Genomic DNA, 26,083 nt, shown 5'->3' with positions numbered 1-26,083 from the left:
AAAGGTTTGTGGCGTAGATGTCAGTGTGCAGTAAAGTTTCTCTTCTGACAACCTATAATGAACTGATTAACTCAGAGTTTCTGCATTTTTCTTTTGGAGGGAGAGGCAGCTAACAGTATGGCCATTTATTTAGCACTTACTAGGAGCCAGGCAAAGTGTTAGGTACTTTATGTATATTATTTAATTGTTACCTCAGTGCTTTAAAATAAGTGTTATTATCTCAATTTTACAGTTGAGTAACAGGCCTTAAGCTCAGGGCCACCTTGATTGTTAGAGGTAACCAGCATTTGAGTCCAGGTAAAATAATTCTGCTACCCGTGTCCTCTCACTGTACACAACTTTAGAGCCAGGCATTCTGGATTTGAATCCTAAAGCTGTTGTTTTCTAGCTGTGAGGCTCTGGAGTGAGTGGTTACTTAGCTTCTGTAAGCCGTGGTTTCCTCATATGTAGTTTGGAGATAACATGTTAAAGTAAGTGTTGTTATTTTGAAGATTAGAGCTAATATAAGTAAAGTGGGTAACAGTGCATAGTATGTAGCAGGCAATCAGTATATGTTGCTATGTTGCTGTTGTGGTTGATTAGAGCTTTTCAAGTGCTTTTAAATCCATTAGGAATTTTATAACCAATGTAGATACCAATGGTAGGCTATTCCTTAGTTTCACCTTCACTGTATACCGCAAGTGTGGGTATATTTTATTGGATTATTAGTTTTAAAGCCCATAGTATATTAATTCATTTCTTCATAGTTTTCTCATTATGGTTTAGGCTCATTCTGAGATTTTTCTCTTCAAGTATATAAAATTGGCCATGAATATATGCTCTACACTGGATCAGAGTTATTCAGATGGAAAAGTGAAGTAGGTCAGAAGATGATTGTCTCTCATCCACCCACAACACTTTCACCATAATCTCAAAGCTAAAGAAGCATTTATAGTGTTTTCAGATGTTCACGGGAAGAGGCAGCAGGGTAGGAAAGTACTTATTAGAGAGGACCTTCCTAATTGTTGTTGATCAGTTGAACCTTATTGATTGACAGTCATTGCTGTTGCATGTTACTATCTTGAAACTAAATGAGGATACAGTTTAACCGATTTGTGTTTACTTGTAGCTCTACCCATGAGAAAAAAAGCAGAACCAATATAGCAGTGAAACAAGGACGATTTTATTTGAGGCATAATACTTTGTCAGAAGATATACCAATTGTCATCATATTTAAGGTAAACCTGCAGCTCTCTTCTGAAAATTACAAAGAGTTCTTTTTCTGGTTTATTTTCATATGTGATTGGTAATGTGGAGCATAAGGAATTCTAGGAATAGAAAGATTTGTGCCATAGGTAAGTTGTTAGTTATGGGATGTATTTTAAATTGACAGTCAGTGAGACTGAGGTTCAGATTTTTTTAAAACTAGCAATCTACTTTTTAAAAAAAGATACACCATAAAAAATTCCAAAAGTACAAAAGATATAGTGATGAATAAGCTTCCTACCCACCCTGTCCCTAATCACATAGTTCTCCTACCCAGAGATACCACTGTTATTACTTTCTTGTGTATCTTTCAAGAGATGGTTTTTTGCGTATACAAGCACATGAGTTTATAGTAGTTTTTTGTTCTGGATTTTTGTTTGTTACTTACATACCTTGCATACCATTTGGCACTTTTTTCTTTTTGTAACTTACATCTTGGTGATAGTGTTGTATTAGTGCATACAAACCTAACTGCATTCTTTTAACAGACTTTTCCATTTGTGGCTGTACCATAATTTATTTAACCAATCCCCAGTCAGTGGACATATATATCTCTTGCTATTATAAAACTGCTGTAATAACATGGGCAAAGATATCCATAGGCTAAATTCATAATCAGAGAATATTCTATGTCAAAGAGTATGGACCAGGTTGGTTGGTCATTTTTAAGGATTTTCAGGTTCTGATGAATTTGTACATAAACATAAATCTTCAATCTACAACTGATTTTTTTTTCAGCTTTTTGTAAATTGTTGGCTTAGAACCCAAAGGACATTTCCTATAGAAATAATTTTTAAATGGTATAGTCTTAGATAGTTGCATAGTTGCCCACTTAGCCTGCTCTGGGGTATAAATACTATTGCACATTCTATGTTAACAGTTAAATTGTGTATTAGTCATTATGCAAAACAGAAACGTAGTTGGCATTATCCTTCATATTCTCGAGTTTCATATTTGCAAATTCACCTACTCGCTAAAATTTACGTGTAACCCCCAAATCAATCCTGTGGTGCTTTCGTGGTTATTCACAGATATGAATGTGTACAGGGTGGTGAAAAATTCGAGTCACCCAAATGTGCACATTCCCAGCTGAGGTCAAACAAGATGACACTCTGCCTTCTTGTTTTAGCTCTTGGTCTATAAACAAATGTCCTTTTTGAAGTTTGTTTATAGTGCCATTTTTTTTGTATTTTTTGTGATTTTTTTTGGTGGTGATTTTTCTGAGTAAGATGGCCCCCCAGCGTAATACTGAAGTGCTGTCTCGTGTTCGTAAGCACAAGAAGGCTGTGATGTGCCTTACAGAGAAAATATGTGTGCTAGGTAGGCTTTATTCAGGCATGAGTTACATAGTGCTGTTGGCTGTGAGTTCAGTGTTAATGTGTCAACAATGTGTATTAAATAAGATGTCTTTCTTTACGCAGGAGCACACCTAAAATAAGGTTCTCTGTTGATCAGTTGAAAACGTAGTGACCACAGGCAGGATCATAGGAACTTAAACCCTGTATTTCCTCTAGGAGCAACGGTTCAGTATTCACTAATTCAATGTAATTTAGCAACTTTATAGAACATAACTACCATGGGTAACAATCATCCTCTGTATATATAGCTGCAGCGTGAATCTTGATGACTAGTTTAACTGAAATAAAGAATCAGATTATTTGAGGAAATACTGGATACTTGACATAATTTTAGAGATAATACTCATTCGTCATTCAGTTTTACTTCAGAATTAAATATTTCTGTTCAACAGTTGTTATGGTAGTGGAAATAGTTTTTGGGTCATGAGGAGAGAAAACTGAGAAAGAGATCCTCTGAGATGGAATTAACTAAGTTCGTTAAAAAGGAAAGATATTTGGGTATAAGTGTCAGAGGAGTAAGCAAGAAGGGATTGAACCTTTACTATTAAAGTTGTAACCGGGTGACAGAGTGAAGGAGTCAGGAGGAAGGTTGGCTTTTTCTAGTAAGGCTGGGGTTTGGGAGATAGGGAGTGCGCCCCTGGTTGTTCATAGGTATTGAATGGGTGTTGACACATCAGGTTCTTTAACTCAAGAAATATCCATATTCTAAATGCAATTATGTGAAGGGGATTGTAGGAAATTTTTTTTATGTTTGGTATATACCTTAATATGCTTTTGAGTTCTATAAATGAGATGGAGCCATTTATTTTCTTTTCAGGATGATGATAACCATAATAGTAGTACCATTATATAAGGGAGTCTAGAGAGAATTCTTAAATATACTTTTTGTTTCCTTTCTTTGAGGTTTATGTTTTTTAAGCACAGAAGTAATTTTGGCTTTTCTTGTACGGATCCCACAATGCCCAATTCAGTGTCTTGTGTACCTAGAGATGAAGAAAATGTATCTAACGATGCAGAATTACATCTCCAGCAGAGGGCAGTGTGTTCCCATGCATCCAAAAGACTTTTTTGAAAATTTTAGGCACTTGAAGATGCATGGTACTGTCTTCTTTAGACTAGAAATTATAAACTAATTATAATGTGTGTAATCTATCACTCATGGAAAATACGTCACTAGATGCATGCATGCGTTAAAATCAGAAAACTTTAAGTACTCTCTTTTTGGCAAAAGTTTAACATTACAGTTTCTTCTGTCAAATTTGTTTAATGTTTATGTTTTAAACGTATACCTATAAATAGCTGACTAAAATCCTTTTTAGAATGGGGCTATAAATCAACAATATGCATATTTATGTAATCAGTAGTCTAGATTTCAGACTTCTCCCTTTCTGATTAGAAAACATTTCTTACATTGTAAAAATTTAGAAAGCCACTGAAAAATTTAACTACATTTTTAGATTTATTTGTTCAGACCTTTTTCCTGTGCTTTTGTAATGTACCCATCAGTTTTATTTTTTTCACTTACCAGCGAATTGTGAATGGCTTTCTATGTCTATAAATATGAATCTACGTCATTATTTTCAGTGGGTATTGTCTAGAAATTGCATGCATGTAGTATAATTTATTTAACTAATTTCCTAAGTGGGACAGTTAAGTGTCATTTTTTTCCCACAAGTTCTCACTCTTACACACAGCCCTGGGATGACTATCCTTATACATACTTGTTGTGCACATTGCTGATTATTTTGTGAGACTTTATTCCTGGCAGTAGAAGTGTAGTTTTTAAAAAACTTGTACACGTTGCTAAGTTTTTTCCCAAAACCTATCCATTACATTCTAATCAGTAGTATATAAGAATTAAAATAAATATTAAAAAATTTTTAGTTCAGACAAATGAACTAAATATTTTGGTCATACATAGTTACTTTTTTTGGGTCTCTCACTATAGAGATGTTTTAATAAAACTGATGGGAACCACTGTTTGGACTTTTTCATCTGGGAGACAGCCTAGAGTATTAGATATCTTTGAATTGGACACATCTAGGTTGAATCCCAGCCTTTCCACTTACTAGCTATGTAACCTTGGGCATATTTCTTGACCTCATTGAGTTTTGGATAACTCATCTATAAAGTGAGAATTTCACTTAAGAGTGTTGTTGTGAAAAGCAAATGAGATCATGTATTTTTTGAAACGTAGAGTGCCACGCTCTTTCTCTTTCTTTCCTTAGTTATCCTTACCCACTTACTGTCAGAAGCCCAGGAAAATAAACTGGGATACCAAAAAAGGCACATCATTTCTCTTTTTGTGTTGTGTGGCCCTAACACAGACCTTGACAGTCATTAGCACTTGATGGTTGTTGATTGTAATCAACAATTGGCTAAAGTGACAGAAACAGCAGGGTTTCCACATTCCATGCTGAGTCTGAATATGACGGATAAAGCTTTTTAAGACATAGATCAGCCTTATTTATGGACTTGAATCACTACAAAGGTTCTCTTGCTTGTGAATCTTCTCCATTTTACATTTTGTATTCCCAAGTATTCAGCAGTTGCACTATGATGATGGCATCTGCAGTTTGAAAGTTTTTGCCCAAAAGAAGAAAAATTATAGATTTCTGAGTATTAGTTATTTTAAGAAGTTATTCCCTTTCTCACCTTCACACAATGTATTTCAACATATCACCATTAGTGTGCATATCATTCTCTTCTGTTCATTAGTATTTTCTTCTTTCCGTCTTTAAAAGTCACACTTTGAGGCACACTTCGTGAATATACAAGGAGAAGACTTTATGCCACTTTTTAAAGAGTGTGTCCCCTTATTTTTGTTCAGTGTTATTGCTGAGTGTCAGACTGTGGGTGACCTGCTGAAATGTGTTATCTCTGCTATTTTTTTCTTGAGGTTATTATGTAGCATTTACTTTTGACTTATTAGTTAGGGGAAATGATTTCAGATCTCTGGAGTACAAAGAGTTCCATATAAAGACGGTTTTCAGATGTCTAAATTATGTCTGTAAAGCAAAATGGTTGGGCATTTTGCTGTCGTTTCCATAGCAATATGTCATTTATTTGTAGCTGTGACTACTGAAGGCTAAATAGTCATAAAGTCAGTTCAGTCTTTGCAGCTGGAGTGCTTTGATGATAACCTGACTGAGTTATCGCCCCTGTATTTCAGTGACTTGATATAGGAAGAGTTTAGTTCTTTTGGCAGTAATCATGCTTTCCGCACATATGGTGTCATTTACCATGTGCTTGGCATATCTTTGCTTTGTAGGTTAGAAATATTTGGAGGGCCTAAGCAGTATGTTTATATCCGTGTTAGGCCATACAAGAATTTTATGCAATTATAAAACTACTACTTAGATTCAGCATCAGGACAACTTGAAGTGGCAATCCATATGTCTAATGAGGAAGGACTGTTTCATTAGTATTAAACATCAAAGTAGGCAATAGTCTTTTTTACTTGGAGATTACTAAAATAAAAATTATTAAAACAATCTAGGTGACTTTCAGTTCACATGATTTAGGTGTTAACATGCCCAAAGAAAGGGGGCTGATCCAGAAAGCTATAGCCATTTCAACTCCAGGAGTCTATTTCTGTCTCAGACCTTTTCTTGCTATATCATTTTCTTGCTTGGCTTGGTATATATCCCATATAGGTCTCTTTTAGTGTTAGGGCTTTCCTCTGAGAAGTGAAGCACATAGGTTACAAGTTTTAAAGCGAAGGTTTTAGAAAAACATGTTGGGATTCTACTGCAAATTAGTTACCTTAGTATGTTTTTTTATATTTTGATTCCACTGAAACCCATATAACATTATTTTGAGAGATTGACAAGTAAAAATGAACTTATACTCATTAGCTTTTCACAGAGGAAAATTCTGTTCTAATATTTGTGACTGGTTACTTGCCGACCAAAGAGAAAATGTGGATGGTTCTGCATATATGGTGTCACCATCAGAGTAGATGTAACTCAGCACACGTAAGCTAAGTGTAATCTAGTTTTTGTTCATTTGTTTAAAAATTAGAACTGATAAGTTTTTAGGAATGCTGTCCGTTAACCCATTAAAGGCTAAGTGTTTTAATGAATTTGTGTAGTTTTCATAGTGGAGTTTATTTCTAGTATCCATTTGAATAAATGTGTCAATCAAACTAGAGGTAGACTACAAAAATTAAAGTAAAAAAAGGGGGGTTTGTGCTCTGAGAACTTCTTTGTATGTTTTCTAAAAAAAAAAAAATTTTTTTTTGAACAAAGCAATTTATACATTAAAATTTTTTTTTTAATTTCAAATATTCCAAAAGTTGGTGTATTATTTATCTGTACTGTGTAACAAATTATAGCACAATTTCTGTTGGTCAGGAATTTGGGAGTTGCTTGGCTGGATGGTTCTGGGTCAGGGTCTTTCATAAGTCAAGATTTCAGCCAGGGCTGCAGTCATCTGAAGGCTGTACTGGAGCTGGAGTCTCTGCAGTTATGATGGCTCACCTACATGGCAGTTGGAGAAAAAGCCTCAGGTCCTCCTTGGCTGTTGATAAGAGGCCTTAGTTCCTTGTGTCTGGACCTTCCCACAGACTGCTTGAGTGTCTTCATGACATGGTGGCTGGCTTTCCCCAGAGAGAGCACTCTAAGAGAGAGTAAGCAGGAAGCCACGGTGCCTTTTATGACCACCTCCAAACATACATGCCACTTCGGCTTTTGTTCTACAGAAGTGCGTCATTAAGTTTAGCTTGCACTCAAGGAGAAGGGAATTAGTCTCCACCTTTTGAAGGGAGTGTCAAAGAATTTGTGAACATTTTTTAAACTATCACAGTTGGCCCAAAAGGGACACAGCATCTATTTAGCTTCCGCCTAAATCTTCAAAACTTTCTATAAGTTTATATCTGATCCTAAAGTATACAGATAGAATTTACAGAATACAGACCACTGATGTATTCAAATGTAGAATTACAGAATTTCGAACTGAAAGGGACCTGGCTGTGCCATCTCATTGCACAAATGAAAAACCTGAGGTAGAAGAGGTTAGGTGACAGTCATCATTATAATGTCTGTGTCTGTTGTTGGCATTATATTAGGATGACCACCTCAGATCTCTTGACTTTTAGATAGTTGCTCTTTCTGTCGCTCTCAGGACAGTGTCCTTGATGTTCTGCATTGGAACTTGGGGTTTGATTTTCTTTTCCTCTCTCTTTGGTGTGGAGAACTGAGAACTAGAGCATCAAAGCTTAACTAGACAGTTATCCTCTGGTTCTGTTCTGTGCAGAGGTAAAGGAAGAATTTTAATTTAAACATAACTTTTCTGCTAACTTCTGAGAAACAGATTATTACTCTGCCAAGAGAGTTTTAGTGAGATTAAGCTCTATTTCTTGATATGGCAGAATTCCAGACAAATGTGTGAAGGAGTGAGCCTTGGTACCATATGGAATCTACAAAGACCTGCACTGCCGCTGCCACCTTGAAACACTTAAGTGGGTTTCCAAAACCTGTTAAGTATGTTCTTAGTTTTTAAAAATCTCTTTTAAAACCTGCATAAGGTATGGTCTGATATCTCTGGAATAGTGAGGTAAAACATCCTTTAGGAAAAATTCTTTTAGCCTGAATACGAATGATTTAGCAATTCACAGGAAAATTAATCTTGTGACAAAACTAACCAGGGTTCTGCTTATTTTCAGCCATGCATGTTTTCTCATTCCCTGCCTTTTGGCTGTTTTTCTTTTCAGTTTGCCTTGTAATCATGACCAGTCATCCCCACTATACCTTTTGGCCTCCTTTTTTCATAATGAAACTCTCAGAATATCTAAAAATTTTAGAAGATAGTACACATGCAAAAAATGCTTGAGAATGTTTGTTTTCTTCTTCCTAATCAAAATTTCTGTTTCAGGTTCCTCTGCAGCTTGGGCTATGGCTGCCAATGCCAGATGGCACCATTTCTGAGAGAAGAGCTAGCTTTTGCTTAGAAGTAATACCCACAAACAATGCCAAATTAGCATAAGCAAATGTCAGTGAGTTAACACAAAGCCAACACTCTTTCTATCTTTTCTTTCCTTCCTAGGCCATGGGTGTTGAGAGTGACCAGGAAATTGTGCAGATGATTGGAACAGAGGAGCATGTGATGGCTGCATTTGGGCCCAGTTTGGAAGAGTGCCAGAAAGCTCAGATTTTCACACAGATGCAGGTGTGTCTTTTCATGTTATCCTTTGCTATGAAGTGGAATTGGAGATTTAATGCTGCTCATTGATAAAGCATCAGATGCAATGGCTTTTAGTGTTACAGATTTGGGAAGGGGGTTAAGGAGATGGGAGGAGTGGTAGAGAAGTTTCTTTGACTCATTTTTTTAGGGATTGGAGGAAGGAGTTTGCGTAGACAAATTGTCAGTCCATGGTGTCTAACTTAGAAGAGAGATATATGGCCAAGAGGAGTTTGTTCTGATATAATAGCAAGTACTATTTTTTTTTCCTTATTTGCCTGAGTGATAATGTTTTTTTAACTATAGCAATTCTAGTGTAAAGAGCTGGGTGGTTTTTTTTGTTTTTGTTTTTCCATGCATTTCTCCTTAATATTCTTTTTTATTCCCTACTTCAGTTGCTTTAGACATTCAGTTGTATGTGATCTCGGTCCCTTTTCCTAAATTCCCAGTATAACTTCAGTGGTAAGAAAGTACCAGGAACAGTCCTTTTTTACCACTACCAAGCCTTCATTGACTTGCTAAGGCACTCCTGGTTGGGACCTGGGAATTTTAGGACAAGACTCAAAGATGAAGTTGGGGAGCTATATATATGCTAAACATAAGCAAAAATAATTGCATTTCCCTTTCCACATGGGATGGATCCCTAATAGCCATACTTAGAATTTTTAGTCCCGTGTTTATAAAGTGCTTTGCTAAGTGTAAATCAGTGGTAACATTCCTCATAGCCATCCTGGGAGGGAGGAATTCCCTACTATAAAACCACAATAGACAATTCTTACTTATCCATATGTACATTGTCTATTCCGCGGGTTACTTATGACAAGATATAAATTCCAGGCTGTTTTTTTCTTGTCACCCAGAATGACAAGAATATGCTTGTAGAGATAGCATTTCCTACTTATATCTGTTAATATGTGTTCTGAAATCAAATCAGTCTTGATATTTTGTATACTAAGCCAAATATTTAGGAAGGCTAACTGTCCTATATGAGTGCATTTAATTCCAAAGCAGAAATTGGTAGGGATTATTCTCATTGCTGCCTTCCTTTTTTCCTGCAATCAATTAGTAGTTGACTCCAGTTATTGGTCAAGCAGCATCAGGAAAAGTTGTTTGGATTTAGGAGATTCTATTTTTGACCTTTATTGAAAGTGAGATATTTGGTGGGCATGAATCTTTGTTACAAACTGAAATAATATTGTCAAAGGGCTTTCAAGAACATGAAGACAAAGCATTAAGAAATATCCGGGAAGCAGAAAATATAAAATCTACCCTGTTAACAGGAATAATGGGTTTAGTTTTGGGAGATACACTCTTCTTTAAAGCTGTGTAGTGCCTCGGAAGAGCAGTTTACCTTAATGGTACCCCACTGGCTTCAGTGAGATCCATTATGCATTTTATTACAGGCATCATCATTGTTGGTCAAATAACCCTAGCAGTGTAAAGCTGTTTGAGCAGGGACAAAGAGTGGATTGGAAAATCGTTTGTTTATTTCTGTTAAATAGCTGCTGATAAAATTTCAGCTAACTGAATTAGATCAGATCAGTGAAAAGATGGGAGAAATATAGAATCAGTTAACATAAGAAAGACAATGTTCCTTTTCCCCAAACAGGTTAAAAGTACTTATTCTCTGTACGCTCTATTAAGGCACAGATTAGTTATTTGCAACTAATGAAAGGGTACAGAGGCATGAGTAATCCAAAAATTGTTGAAACATTTAACATATGTTATCAGTTATGAAAATGTGAGTATTCTGTGCTATTCTAAATGAAAATGTAGCAAATACACTTTATCCTATATAATGGAAATTTTGAAGATCTGGCACTCTAATGGATTGCTTAAATCCCTGTGGATTTTGGGTTTTTTTGGTTTTTATACCTTTTTTAGCCTCTCCACCACTTCTGTTCATGAAGTCTTTGCACTAAATTAGTCATGTACATTTTGCATCATCAATGCCAAAGGCTCTGCTATATAGAGAAAAAATTATTTATTACCTTTTGGAGAGAGATGGGATGCACTAGGGGTATTAGCTTGGCCTATTATGAACAGACTCTTACCACAACCTGCATACCATGAAACCTTGACAACATTATTAAGTATACCAAGGTGATTTTCTTTTTTTTTTTTTTTTTTTTTTCCGTGACCGGCGCTCAGCCAGGGAGTGCACCGCTCATCCTTATATAGGATCTGAACCCGCGGCGGCGGGAGCGTCGCCGCGCTGCTAGCGCAGCACGCTACCGAGTGCGCCACGGGCTCAGCCCCCAAGGTGATTTTCTACTAAATCAGAAGGGATACCCTGCACTCTTACATTCCTTTATTTCTTCCTCAAAGAAGTGAAGAATCTTTATTTAGCCTTTTTCCCAAGGAAGCTAGAAAGCCAAAATTTAATGAAGGCAGCTCAGTTTACAGATAACCCAAACTGCCTACCTACTCATGGTACCTGCCAACTGCTGACTTGCTTTAATCAATTACTTAGTTGCTACTTAGGTCACTGCAGCAGCTGTTTTCAGGGTCTTAGTTTATTTTATACTCTAATGGTCTTTTAACAGGGAAGATCCTAGATTTGATGTCTAAATCTGATCACAGGGGAGGGAGATGCATTTATTTCAGGCACTGTATAGTCATTGGGAGTCAAAAAGATGACAAAGTTCTCATCCTCAAAGTCTATTAGGACAAACATACATGAAAATGGATAATTAAAATATAATGTGATGTGAACACAAATGAGAGTACTCAATTATTTATGCATAAGGAATTAAAATCTCGGAGAAAGAGGAGTGAAGTTATGAAAGGCTTCAGAGGGGAAGTGATACCTGATTCAGGTATCATGCTTTTTGAAGCATGAAAAAGGAATTTCCTGGGCAGGTAATAGGAGCGAGAATTCTAGGGCAAAGAATCAGGGATCTCAGCCCTTCTGAGGAATTGACAGCCAGTTTTTTTTTTTTAAGTACATTGTTGTTAGGAAATAAGAGCTGCATGATCCTCTTCTAACACTTAATTATTATGGAAAAATTTCAACGTATACAAAGTATATATAATAATGCTGTGAACCCTTATGCACCCATTACCCACCTGTCAACAGTTATCAACACTTTGACATTCATGTTTCATCCAAATCTCCACTCACTCCTCACCACCTACTTGATTATTTTTTTAACAATTGATTATTTTTTAGTAAAATTTATGTACGGTAAAATGTACAAATTTTAATTGTATGACTTTTGCAAGATACAGAATATTTCCATTATCCCAGAAAATTACCTCATGCCCCTTCCTAGTCAGTTTTCACCTCTACCGTCTGATTGTTTCCCACTGTTGTTGTATTTTCACCATGGACTAGTTTGCTTGTTCTGGAAATTTATACAGATCTCCAAGATTTATGATGGGGTTACATCTCAATATACCCATTGTAAGCTGAAAATATTCTAAGTCAAAAATGCATTTAATATACCTAACCTACCCAACATTACAGCTTAGCCTAGCCTACCTTAAACATGCTCAGAGCGCTTATATTTGCCTATAATTGGGCAAAATCATCTAACACAAAGCCTATTTTATAATAAAGCGTTGAAAATCTCATGTAATTTATTGACTACTGTACTGAAGTACAGTTTCTACTGAATGTGTATTGCTTTTGCTCCAGTGTGAAGTCAGAAAATTTTGAGTCAAACTATTCTAGGTGAGGGACCATCTGTATATGGAATTAGGCAATATAGGTGGACTGTATGCTCTTCTGTGTCTAGCTTCTTTTGCTGAGTGTGTCTGAGATTCATTCAAGTTCCTTTTTATTCCTTTTTATGTTGTTTATCCATGCAGTTTGTTCCTTTTTATTGCTGAGTAATATTCCATTATATGAACATACCACAGTTTATACGTTTTCCTATTGATGGACATTTGGAGTTTGTTTGTTTGTTTGTTTGTTTTGCTTTTTTCAGTCTTGCAAGTATGAATAAGGCTGCTATAAACAAATCTTTTGCATGGGCAAGTTTTCATTTCTCTTGGATAAATACTTAGGAGTAGAATTGCTGGATCATAGAGCAGTTGTGTATATAACTTTTATAAAGTTGGAACTGCCAAACCTTCTAGAATGATTGTACCATTTTGCATACCCACCAGCAGTATATGATAGTTCTGATTATTTTATGTCCTCACCAATATATGGGGTTGTCAGTCTTTTTAATTTTAGCCATTCTAGTGGCTGTGTAATGCTATGTCCTTGTGGTTTTAATTTTTATTTCCCTGCTGATGAATGATATCGAGCACTTTTTCATGTGTTTATTGGTCATTGGTATTTTCTTCTCTGTGAAGTATTCAATTTGTTTGCTCATTTTCCTTATTGAGTTGTCTTTTTATTATTGAATTTCAGTCTTTTTAAAAAAATCCTGGATATAAATCCCTTGTCAGATTTATGTATTGTAAATATTTTCTCCCAGTTCATTGCTTCCTTATCAGTTTTCTTAACTATCTTTTAATTTTGAAGAAAAATCTAATTATAAGGAAGCTTTTAGTTTGTCTTCTGTGGTTATTGCTTTCTGTATCCTGTTTAAAGAAATCTTTGCCTACCCCAGGGTCAGGAATATATTCTCCTATGTTTACTTCTAGAAGTTTATGGTTTTAGTTTTTACATTTAGGTCTAAAATCTGTCTTAATTTTTCTATTTGTTGTGAGGCAGGGGTCAAGGTTAATTTTTTACTTTATGGGTATTTAGTTGTTTCAACACTATTTGTTGAAGAGACTTTCCCTTCCTCATTGAATTGCTTTGGTACTTTTGTCAAAAATCAGTTGACCATATTGTGTAGGATTATTTATGGACTTTTTATTCTCTTCCATTATCTGTTTGTCTATACTTATACAACTATCACACTGTTTTGATTACTGTAGCTTTATAGTTGAAATCAGATAAGGTAAATGCTCCAACTTTTCTTTTTCAGTGTTGTTTTAGCTATTACAGATCTTTTGCATTTTCACGTAAATTTTAGAATCTAGAATTTTAAAATTAATTGATTTTTGATTTTTAAAAGCCTGCCAAGAGTATAATTAGTAGTTAAGAATTTGTTCAATTTCGAGAGAATTTTAATGGTAAGCCACTTTTAACACTATTGAATCATTCAGTCCATGAAGATGTAATAACTCTTAATTTATTTAGGTTTGGTTTCCTGTCAGCAATATTTTATAGCTCTCAGTGTGGAGGTCTTACATGATATGATTCCTTTTTGAATTGGAAAAAGTACTACCCCAAAATGTTACCTGTAGTTCTCTCTGGGTGAAAGATGGATGGCTGCTTTATATATACATATTTATACACATATATACATATTTTACTTACCTGTGTTTTATAAATTTCTTACACTGATCGTGTATCAATTGTATAGTAAGAAAACAAATTAAAAAATAAAAAGGGAACCAGTGCATTAGGCAATGTGTTATATTATTTTGTCATTGAGTCACGCCGTAACAAATGCTGATTTTCGACTAGGCCCAATGCAGCTTTCTCTATAACCAGTGTCGTTATCTTTTTTGCTTATAGTGTGTGTATGGTTAGGTGTTTAATAAATTATCTCTAATAATTTCATTCAAACATTATTATAATCTTTTTTATAGGCATTAAAATATATAGGGAACAAAGTAAGAAGGCAAAGGATGTGGGGAGGTGGACCAAAGAAAACCAAAATAGAAGAAGCAAGAGAGCTCCTGGCTTCTACTATTCTGACCCATGTACCAGTGAGTACACGCCATTGCAACTGTGGACAGTGATGATCGTGGGGTCTGTGAATTTCTGTTAAGAGTTGTGTGTTTTTGGTGTTTTGTTTTGTTTTATAAAGCTGACTGGGAAGGGGATCTTAACCCTTGGCTTGATGTTATCAGCACCACACTCAGCCAGTGAGCCAACTGGCCATCCTTATATAGGATCTGAGCCCGTGACCTTGGTGTTGTCAGCACCACACTCTCCCGAGTGAGCCACGGGCCAGCCCTTCTGTTAAAGAATTGTGAATAAGAGTTTACATTGTTTAAAGTCTGGTTCCTTTAGAGAGAATCCTGAGGAGGACTGTACTGCCCCGCTCTAAATAATCTTCCATTATGAGCAGTTTAATGTTAGCTATATCATCATCAAGTTTATTCTCTCTTAGTTCTTTCGATCTTAAACTATAGTTATTTCATATTCATACGTATATTAATGTTACTACTAGATTTCATGGTTTTGAAGAACAGAGATGGTATCTTACATGGTTTTTAAATAAATTAAAACAAACTTACAGTGCCTTACCCATATACTTGTTTTTATTCTGGCAAAATGTACATAACAAAGTTTGCTATTTTAAGTGTACAGTTCTCTAGCACTAAGTTCATTCATGTTATTGTACAACCATCACTGTTTAAAATGCTTATTGAATGAGTTTCTCTGTTAGCTCTTGAATTTTAGAGTTCACATTGTCCATCCTTCCTTGCTTACAGTCAAGATTCTCTGATCCAGAAAAGCTAGATGATTTGCCTGGTCACCCAGGTGGTTCGTGGTCAGAGAGAGGACTAGAACCTATCTTCTGACCCTTGAGCTAGTACATAATATTTATTTTTTATTCACTTATCATTAAATAGAGGTCAGCCATGTTGGCATGGGTGGTGTTAGCAAGTCATCCCCTCCACCCCTACTTAATATCTTTCTAAGTTATAGAATTATTATTTGTTAGTCAGACTATCTTGTTAACCAAATAGTCTGGTTTATAATGAGTTACTATATATACCCTTCAGGAATGATCTAATTCAGGGGTTGCAGATTCTACCTTCAGGGGCTGATTATACAATTATGGAAGGCTGAGGGATTTGTGGAAGTGGAGAGTGACCACCTGAATGCATTCGGATGCAGTTTTCTTAGGTTAAGACACCTTGTGAGTCATAAAATACAGGTCTGTGATTCTGCCCTTTGGCTGCCTTTTGTGTGTGTCCTTGATCTAATCCAGAGAATTAGAAAATTCTTAACATTAAAGCTGGGCCTGAATTGAATGTTAAGCTCTTTTGGATAATTGGAAAGACAGTTTGAAACTCTAAATAACAAAAATGGATAGTGGAAACAACAAAGGCATTGGAGCTAGAGAGAGAAAGTTTCACGTTCTGGCTTTTTACTTCCTAACTGATTTGCTTTGGGTAAATCTTAACTTTCCTAAACTTCATTTTTCTCATCTGTGTAATGAAAGTAATACCACTTCCTCACAGGGTTCTTGTGATGATTCAGTGATAGAATGTACAGAAAGGTCTGTATTTTCTGAGCTCCCCACAGGGTTATAGAGTCTCTGTTAGGAGGCTTACCTACCTTTCTACTATAGCCGAGGAGAACTTTTAATTAATTAAGAGCCTTAGCTGTTTATACTGTTTTGTTTAATTAAGTTGGTAAAGATAATCATTTGCACTTTTCCGTGTTTACAATGAGCCTAAATTACCATTTTATAAGTTTGGTTATACATAATCCAGTGAGGAATAAAGTCAGAGTAGATGAGCCAAGAAAAAGACCTCCATGTTTTAGAATGGTTTATGACAGTATATACCTAAGTGTGATTAAAAGATGACTTTAGGTGATACAAGGCCATTTTAATTTAAATAATTATCTACATATTAGAAAGAATATAACTAGCACACTAAATCCATTTTTGTCATATTTGGGATTTTATGGTATTATTGCATAGGACGAAACTTACTTTATAATGAGTTGTTTAAAAATGTGGCGGAACGTGAATGACTAAATTTGGAAAGCAGGGGTTTAGTTTAAGTATGCATGGAGGGAGAAAGATGGGCAGGATATTCATCAGTTCCCAGCCTTTGTACTTGAGAGTGGCCTGCAGAGCCCTTTGTCTTGGTACCCTGGCCACTCAGTTCCTCGGGGGCCTTGGTTCTCAAAGAGCATTAGTATCACCTAGGGACTTGTTACAAATGCTTGAATTCTACCCAGACCTGCTGACTTAGACGCTCTAGGGATGAGGTCCAACAATCTGTACTTTAACAAGCCCTCCAGGTGATCATGATGCATACCACTGGATACCACAACTCTAAAGACAGGCTGCAAGATGCCTACATCTCAGACCTCTTTTTCCTCCATGGTAATATTTTAAAAGTCTCCAGAGTTCTGGTGACAATTTTGTTTCAGCGTTCCAAGCTCATTTGTTAGTTCTTCTCTCCCTCTTTCAGATAATCCACAGGTTAACATACCACAAAGGAATATCTGAAATACTATTGGCATTCTACCAAAATGTGATGTCAGCCACTAGATTAGAGCAGTCCCACTCTGCATATGACTCTGGGAATAGTCCTGGAAAAATGTGCTAAGTATTAACTCATTACTTCAATGTAGACCTCAGATTTGCTTTTCAACATAGTTATTTAAAAGGGGGGTGAAATGAGTTAGGATTCAAGTGCCTTATGAAGTGCAGCATGGGCATTTGTTAGAACTATCCATATTTATTTCAACTCATATATGTCTTGGAGAATTTACCAGTATTTATGCAAAAGGAAAATATGAAATGGGCTTTGTTGAAAATTGAAAATTTGGTTAATGAAAGTTTGCTTTATTTTTCTCATTAGTAAGAAAGGTAAATACAACTAGAAGAGTTTGATGATCAGTGTAACTTGCCTCATTAAGACTAGAAAAAAAAAGTGTAAATTAGATGTATCTGAATGGAGGACCATACAGCTGGGTGAATATCAGTTGACAATGTAAATTATTTATAGCTGCCCAGACACTGGGTTTTTCTCCTAGGTGTTGTGGTAATTGGTGTTATGGTTGTAGAGGTTATTTTTGAAAGTGGACAAGAGACTTTTCTTTTTAAAGACTTTTCTTTATTGATGTAATTGTTTTGTAGGTACAAGATGACAAAGTAGCTTTTAAAGCTACTTTTCCTTTTACCACATTCCAAACACATTGCTTTTAACACATTCCAGTGTTCTCAGTAATAGAAAATAAATTAACCCACAGAAGAAATAAAACTTCCTTTGAAGGAAAATGAACTGTTTGAAACATATACAGAATTCTAATATTCTATCTGTATTGTTTAGTGGAATTCCTTAACAGCAACAAACAAAATATATGAAGGAGAACATTTGCTATTTTTCTTTTAAATCAACATCTGCTGAATTATTCTGTCATAGTGATATACTTAATAAAAAGAATCTCATTGGTATTTTATTAAATCATTAGGGTAAGTAAAAAAGAAATTTTATGAAAGTACATATCCTCTATGGAAAAGCCTCAAAATATTCCTTGAAATTGGCAGTAACTTGGTCCACACTCTTAGAATTCATCTTTTCAGATGTGTGAAAAGGATCCATCTAAGGTTTTAGTCTCCCCAAACAAACCAGAGCAATTAATTTAGCAGTTCTGATTCAACTTAAAGATTGAGCTAGATTCATTCATATGGGTTTCAGGGTTTGTAATAAAGAAGACTGACTAAACATTTGCCCCAAATTCATTCAGCAGTCCATTCATTCATGCAACAGATATTTGTTGCATTCTGATGTTTTAATACTGTTCCTATTATCACTGCATAACAAACAATTCTAAAACTTACTGGCCCAACATTACTTTATTGTATCTCTCATGGTTCTGTGGTTTGACTGGACTTAACCTAAGGTGGAGGAGGAAGTTCTTACTTTCGGTCTCTCATGAGGTTGCAGACAGATAGCGGCTGAGGCTGGAGTCATCTGAAGGCTCAGTAGGGCTGGACATCCAAGATGGCTTCTTCATTCATATCTCTGGCTCCTCAGTGCTTTTCCATGTAGCCTCTCTCTCCACAGCAGAGTGTCTCGGACTCCTCACATGGTGTCTCAGGAATCTAAGAGAAAGGAAGTAGAAACTACCAGTTTACTTATAGGGTAGGCCTGGAATTGGCTTGGCATCATTTCTGCTGTATTTTCTTGGTCGAGCTAATCAGAGGCCAATCCAGAAGGGGTGATGGACTCCACTTCTAATGAAGGAGGGGCATGAAGTATGTAGGAGGGAAAGAGTTGATAAATAGTCACCTTTGAAGAAAAGCCACCACAGGTACTGAGTACAAGGATGAAAAGTCATCATCTCAGCTCTCAGGAAGTTTACAGACTAGGTGAATTTCTTTGACTAGTTGAATTTTCTTTGAATCATAACAATTCAGTATTTTCTCATTTAAATGTAATCACATTGGTTTTTTTCTTTAGGCACCTTAAATTTTAGTGCGTGTTGTCTTAAAATTTTCTCTGATTTCTGAATTACAGGTTAAGGAATTCAATTTCCGAGCCAAATGTATCTATACTGCAGTGATGGTTCGAAGAGTAATTCTGGCCCAAGGAGATAATAAAGTTGACGACAGAGATTATTATGGTAACAAGCGATTGGAATTGGCGGGACAGGTGATTTAATCATTTTATGTCAGAAATCTTATGTTTTAATAAAAATTAATTTGGTATTCATTTTAGGTAGGAGGAAGAGACATTTGAATGGAATATAGGTTGCATATGTTTGAAGTATAAGCATTTCACACATGACTTACTATCTCAGACTCAAGAATTTCTTTATGACAACTCTACATTAATTCTTTAAATATGTTAATATTGTGTGCTTATATCTCTTATTGATATATTTACCCTCATTCCATATAATGTAAGAAGTGAAAGTATGATTTTAAGTAATATTTATTCAATAACAAATATTTATTAAACATCTATTATGTTGGAGGTGTACTCCTAGGTACTGGGTGTACAAGGGGAAATAAGACAGACAAAGGTCCCTTTTCTTTCAGTCCTTGTAGTCTAGTGGGAGAGATAGGTAATAAACAAGTAAACAGTCCCCTAACTTTTTTGGTGACATGGAAGAAGTAGGTTAGTGAGGATGTCTCTAATCTCATTTTATGTCTTAGCTAATAAATGCTATCTTATTTTGAGAGTGTGTGCTCCTTTCAACTGGGTAGCAAGTGTCTAAAAATCTTTGAAACTTCATGTTTCAGCATTTCAGAAATTACCTTTAAATCACAGAGCTGGAATAGAGACCTGGCTGCTATTGATATTTTCCTTTTTCTTTGGTTTGTTGTAGTTTTCTCTATTGTCAGCCTGGTTAGGGTTTACTAAATTCTTAAATCTGTAAATTTATCTTTCACCAAACTGGAGAAATTATTAGACTTTATTCAAATCTTTTTTGTACTATTCTCTTATCTCCTCTCCTTCTGACTCTAATTATACCTTTTGATATTGAGGCTCTGTGAATTTTTTTTCTTTCAATTTTTTCTCTTCTTCAGATTGGATAATTTCTGTTGATCTATTTTCAGGTTCACCTACTCTTTATGCCATCTCTCACATGCTCTTATATTCATCCAGTTAGTTTTTTAGTTTAGATATTGTATTTTTCAGTTCTAGAAATTTTGTTTGGGTATTTTTTCGTAGCTTCTGCTTCTCTACTGAGATTTCTTGTTTATTCATCACAACCATATTTTTATTTACATTTTTGGATTTTAATAGTTGCTCTGAAATCCTTGTCTGGTAATTTCAACATCTCAGTCACTGTGGGGTTAGTGTCTTGATTAGCTTTTCTCTTGACTATGGATCATGGTTTTTCTATTTCTTTTTTTCATGGTTTTTTCTGTTTCATAGTATTTCTATTTCTATGTCTGATAATCTTGTATTCTGAAGGACATTGTGGATGATGGGTTGTAGAGACTCTGTATTCTATTGCATTCCTCTGAAGAGTGTTGTTTTTTTGTTTGTTTTAAGGCAGTGAACTTGGCTGAAAATCTTTGAATCCTGTCTTCTTGCAGCAAACAGCAGCTGAAATATCTGGTTCTTTCAATCATAGCTAGGCTGCTTGGAGTTTCAAGGGTCAGTCAGGGATTTGGGCAGAGTTTAAATGTGTAATTTGGAATTTTCTTACTTTCCAGCTGCTTAGGTAGCTGAAATCTTTTTGCTCTTGATCTTCAATCAAGCATGACTGCGGCTTTCTCAAGTTTTAGCCTTCTGACGTGATAGGGACCACAACTTGTCCTTAGTTGTAAAGCCTTAAAATGGGTAACTCTTTTAGAACCACTCTATTTTGATGGCTGTTCCTTTTCCTCAGTTTCTTCCTGCTTCTGGATACTCTCCAGTACACTTCAAGTATTTGTTTCCTTTTGTATTTTGTCTAGCTTATACAGTCGAACCTCATTACTTGCAGATTCCATATTCTCAAATTTGCTTACTCGCTGAAATTTATTTGTAACCCCCAAATCAATACTCATGGCACTTTAGCAGTCATTCACAGGCATGTGCAGAGCAGTAGAAAATTTGAGTCTCTCTACATATTCCCATCTGAGGTCTAATAAGGCAGTGCTCTGCCATCTTGTTTCAGTCCTCATACTGTAAACAAGTGTCCTTTTTGCTATTTTGGTTTGCATTTCCCTAATGACTAATGTTGTTAAACATCTTTTCATGTGCTTATTGATTATTTGTATATCTCCTTTGGCGAAATGTCTATTCAAATTTTTTGCCCATTTTTTAATTGAGTTGTCTGTTTTTGTTGTTGAGTTTTAGGAGTTCTTCATATATCCTAGATATGTAAAGATATGATATCAGATATATGGTTTGCAGATATTTTCTCCTATTCTGTAGATTGTATTTTCACTTTCTTGATAGCGTCTTTTGAAGCACAAAAGTTCTTAATTTTGAAAAAGTCCAATTTGTCTATTTTTTCTCTCTCGCTGCCTGTGCCTTTGGTATCATATCCATGAAATTGTAGCCAAATTCAGTGTCACAAAGATTTTCCCCAGTGTTTTCTTCTAAGAGTTTTATAGTCTTAGCTTTTAAGTTTAGGTCTTTAGAGTAAGAGCTTTGTTAGATGCACAATTCTAGATTGATATTTATTATTTCTCACCGTTAGATCCAGGCTACACCATTTGCTAGTTTGTTTTTGTATTTTTAGTTTAGGCAGGTATTTCAACTCCTGCCTCATCTTCCCTGTCTATAAAAATGGAGTTAACACCATGTGCCTTATAGGACTGTTATGGAATTAAATGACTGATGTATACAGCACCTGGAATGGCAGAGTCTAATTCTAGTTGCTCTGTAGGTGTTCTGCCTTATCTCTAGATGTTTTTAAAATCTTCTTTTGGCTTTTGTTACCTGGAGTTTCTTAGTAACATGCCTTCATGTGAATTTTTTAAAATTTATTTTTCATTTTCCTAATGCATGTGTGGTTCTGCTGTCCAGTGGTTCTGCTGTCCAGTGATTTGTGTCTTTAATCATTTCAGGAATATTCTCATCTATTGTCTCTTCAAATGTTGTCTACCCTCCCTTCTCTCTATTCTCACTTTCAGTTTCTAACTGCGTGTATTTTTGACCTTTTCATTTTTTTCTCCGTTTCTCTTAAACTCTGTTTTGTTTTTTCTATCATCTTTTTTCCTTTACCACATTATATGTATTTTGTTTTTTCTAATTTAGCTCCTAGCTTATTTTTAGTCCATTGAGTTTTTTGTTATTTTCATTTATAGAAGTTCTTTCATATTTGTAATTTTTTGGTTTTAATTTTATGATGAAAATTTTCAAACAAGTTGAAAGATGATTTTGTGGTCATTTTTTATAATCATGTTCTGTTTTTATATTTTCTTATTTTATTCTTTTACACAGTTATTTTATTCCATATTTAATGCTATATTTTAGTGAATCTAATATGCAATCAATTATAAGATGTGCCACTATTTTTATTACCACTAAGAAAGAAAACACATTATCAGCTAAATTATGACACAGTGCTAAGATATCCAAGATTATAAGATGTATCCCATTTTCAGAATGGGCTACAAAAGTGAAAAAAAAAATACATCTAAGAATCAGTGAAATACAGTAATTTCAATATCTAATGTTCTAAAACTGCTGTGTTAGTTGTTTTTGATAACTCTGAACCATGGTAGCTTGGTTCTTTGTGAGTTCAGTGCGCTTTGTTGATGAACTCATATTGACTCATATTTAATTGATCTTGGGTCCTGGGGGCCTAAACTAGGGATATCTTCTTTCACAGAGATAGGTATTTTCTTCTGCAGGGAGCAGGGAATGCTGCTGACTTGGGACTTCTCTATTCTTCTTACATAGTTCTGAGCATTATATGAGAGTTTCAAGTTCACATCCTTTACCTTGTCACTGGACCTAGATTTAGTCTCCAGATTACTAAGCTGGTATCAGTATTTATTCCCAGGGCAACCCTGCCATTTGGTTTTGCTTATTGTTCCCTGCTCCCTAACCTGTCTTCAGCTTATTTTTTAATCTTGTGACTCTTGGAGTGTAGAGGTGATTGGGGAAGGCGGGGATTCCTTGGAGTTTTCTTATTCTTCCTGCAAGCCCAGTAATACATGAGAAGCATGTTTTATCCAGAATTTAGTCATGTTATAGCAACCAGACTCCTCAGAGAATCTAACCCAGCATGCTGCAAGACGCAGAGGTCCCTTCATTTTTACAATAGACTTGAAGCTTCACGAAGACAAAGATTAGGTCTTTCTTGTTCATCTTTATACACTGAGCAACTAATATGATGCCTCAGGTGTGGTAGATGCTAGTGGCATATTTGTTGAAGGAATGAATCAATTAATTACTTGTTCTAAAGTAGCTTACCTTAAAGCCCCTTTGAATTTTGAAATTCTTTCTTCATTTGCTGTCTGAGTAGTGCCATCTACCCATTCAGCCAAGCTGCAAACCTCTATATCATTCGGGACTTGTGTTTTTTCCACTCTGCACATCAGGTTAGCCATCAAATCCTGCTTATTCCACTTCCTTAATGCATCTCTAATTTCTCTCCAATGTGACTATTAGAGCACAGGCCTTCAACGTCAGCACAACCTCCTAACAATCTCTCTTCTGAGCATCACTGCAACTCCATTCATCTTCCACAGTGCTTCTAAAATTATTTTAAGACACAAATATGATCTTCTCACTCCTGTGCTTAAGCTATTTGAATAGCTTCCCATTCCTGAGAGCAGTGTGGTCACCACAGTGAGATGTGATCTGGTTAATGGGAAGATGCCAGTAGACAAAGTTAGAGGATGAAGTGTCTTTATGTATCAGCCAGATCACTTTTTAGCAATTTAGGGTCTATGTTGTTGGTGACAGTCCTACTTATGAAACCAGTCTGTGTTATTTTCCTAGAAGGTTGGTGGTGTGATTGATAAGAAGAGGATGTCATATGTCCTTAAGGATAACTTAGGAAAATGGTTGTACGGGGTGTGCTCCCATTGGAGGAACTGCTTTCCAAGACCTGGAATTTGTGTAGGAGATTACCTGTGAGTGATACCACCCAGCCTGAAATGAGATTTTGCAAAGCCCAAGATGCCCCTTTTGCCATTTTTGTAGTTATTTGTTTTACCAATTTAAACAAATATCTTTTGTTTAAAAAATATATATAATGTCATGATTTTTTTAAAATAACATTTTAACAGTAAAAATGATAAACATTATAAAACAGCAGATTATATTAAAATAAAGTCATAATACATAGTAAAAGTTTTTAAAAGTAACATATTAGCCTAGTAAAAAGAATTTCAAACAGTTACAAAAAAGTTTACAGTTCTCACTCCTCTCACCCCCCCTTTCTATCTGACTCAGTTCCCCCATTCCTTTCCCCAGAAGTGGTCACTTTTCCCATCCTCTCTCTCTTTTCAGAGACACTCTATGCATATACAAATGTTTTTATTAACTAGCATTTTAAAGTTATACCATTGGAAACTCTTGGCTTATAGACTATTCAGGCCTTCAGGACCTGAGATCAATTAAATATGAGTCAATATGAGTTCATCAACAAAGAGCACTGAATTCACAAAGAACCAAGCTGCCATGAGTCAGAGTTATCAAAAACAACTAACACAGGGGCCGAGCCCGTGGCGCACTCGGGAGAGTGCGGCTCTGGGAGCGCGGCGATGCTCCCGCCGCGGGTTCGGATCCTATATAGGAATGGCCGGTGCACTCACTGGCTGAGTGCCGGTCACGAAAAAGACAAAAAAAAAAAAAAAAAACCACTAACACAGTAGTTTTAAAACATTAGATATTGAAATTTCTGTATTTCACTGATTAGGTGTATTTTTTTTTTTTTTTTTTTTTACTTTTGTATCCCATTCTGAAAATGGGATACATCTTATAATTTCGGATATCTTAGCACTGTGTCATAATTTAGCTGGTAATGTATTTTCTTTTTTAGTGGTAATAAAAATAGTGGCACATCTTATAATTGATGGCGTATTGGATTCACTAAAATATAATATGCTAAAGTTCTGTGGGACTTCTTTGGGGATCTTTGTCAGGAGCAAGTTTGGAGTCAGGTTTTGTAATTTCAGATGAAATTATATAAAGGAACAGTTTGTCCTCATTAGTTTGAAACGGATTTTCAAAACAGTATGTATGTCTCAGAATTTTTTTGGCCATTAATGCCAAACTCTCTTAAAGGAGGATTTAATCAGTTAAATGTATCTGTTGCTACGGAAATTGACATAACACCTGCCTTTTTTTTAATACCTGCTTTTGTGTATGTGCTTTTCAGTTATAAAAAATTTCGTGCATACAAGGCTATCTATAACACGTGCATATTAAGTCTCATAAAGCAAATACTTACATATCCCCATTCAATTTAATAATGAACATGCACCAATACATTTGAATCCTCCATGCACCTTGTTTTTTAAATCATGAACTCTCTTAAGTGGAATCTCAATATTAAAACAGATAAGACTGAGCCTTTGTGGTTGAGGCAGAATATAAGAGCTTGTTTCTTTGCCTCCTTGGCCTTCCCCTGAAACTCCTCTGTAGAATTCATAAACGGTTTGCTCTATAGATTGATGTTTAGACTTTCACAGAGCTTGCAGGGTCCTTGATGACCTTGCCCCTATGTGCCTTTCCAGCCTCATCTCATGCCAAGCTGAGCTACTTACATCTTCCCAAACACCATGATGCTCTTTCACTGCTCCATGCCTTTGAATTACACTTTCTGCCTAAGTTGCCCCACCCTTGTCTCCCCTCTAATGAGGAGCTCCTATTCATCCATCACCTTTTGCATCATCCTCTCTGAAACCATCTGTGAACCCAAGGTGCAGTTAGTTGCTCTGTCTTCCTAATGCCAATAGCACTATGTTTAAGTCTATTTGCATGCTGAATTACTATGTAATTCTTTACCTGCGTGCTTCTTTCCCCCTTAGACTGTAAGCTCATTGAGGGCAGGGATCATTTATATTCATCTCTTTATCCCCCCTGAAGTACAGGCCCTGCACTAAGCACCAGAGATACAGTGGTGATCCAGACTGATGAGGCACCTGCTCTCAAGTGTGCATTTTGGCAGGGAAAATAAACAGTGG

At 35.7% G+C, this 26,083-nt stretch overlaps 1 protein-coding gene across 2 annotated transcripts in view; it reads left to right on the top strand.

The window, feature by feature from the left end:
- The window catches only part of POLR3B (RNA polymerase III subunit B), a 117,174-nt gene that overhangs the window by 23,253 nt on the left and 67,838 nt on the right, over positions 1-26,083 (top strand). For both annotated transcript variants that reach the window (XM_063074679.1, XM_063074678.1), the window contains 4 exons: positions 1,109-1,217; positions 8,649-8,771; positions 14,382-14,501; positions 19,011-19,145. In XM_063074679.1, the coding sequence (XP_062930749.1) occupies positions 1,109-1,217; positions 8,649-8,771; positions 14,382-14,501; positions 19,011-19,145 (487 nt within the window). The remainder of the gene's footprint in view (positions 1-1,108; positions 1,218-8,648; positions 8,772-14,381; positions 14,502-19,010; positions 19,146-26,083) is intronic.

Source organism: Cynocephalus volans, chromosome 12 (genome assembly GCF_027409185.1).
Source record: "Cynocephalus volans isolate mCynVol1 chromosome 12, mCynVol1.pri, whole genome shotgun sequence".
Classification (NCBI taxonomy): domain Eukaryota; kingdom Metazoa; phylum Chordata; class Mammalia; order Dermoptera; family Cynocephalidae; genus Cynocephalus; species Cynocephalus volans.
Note: the sequence above shows the minus strand (reverse complement) of the source record. Positions and strands in the feature narration are given on the sequence as shown.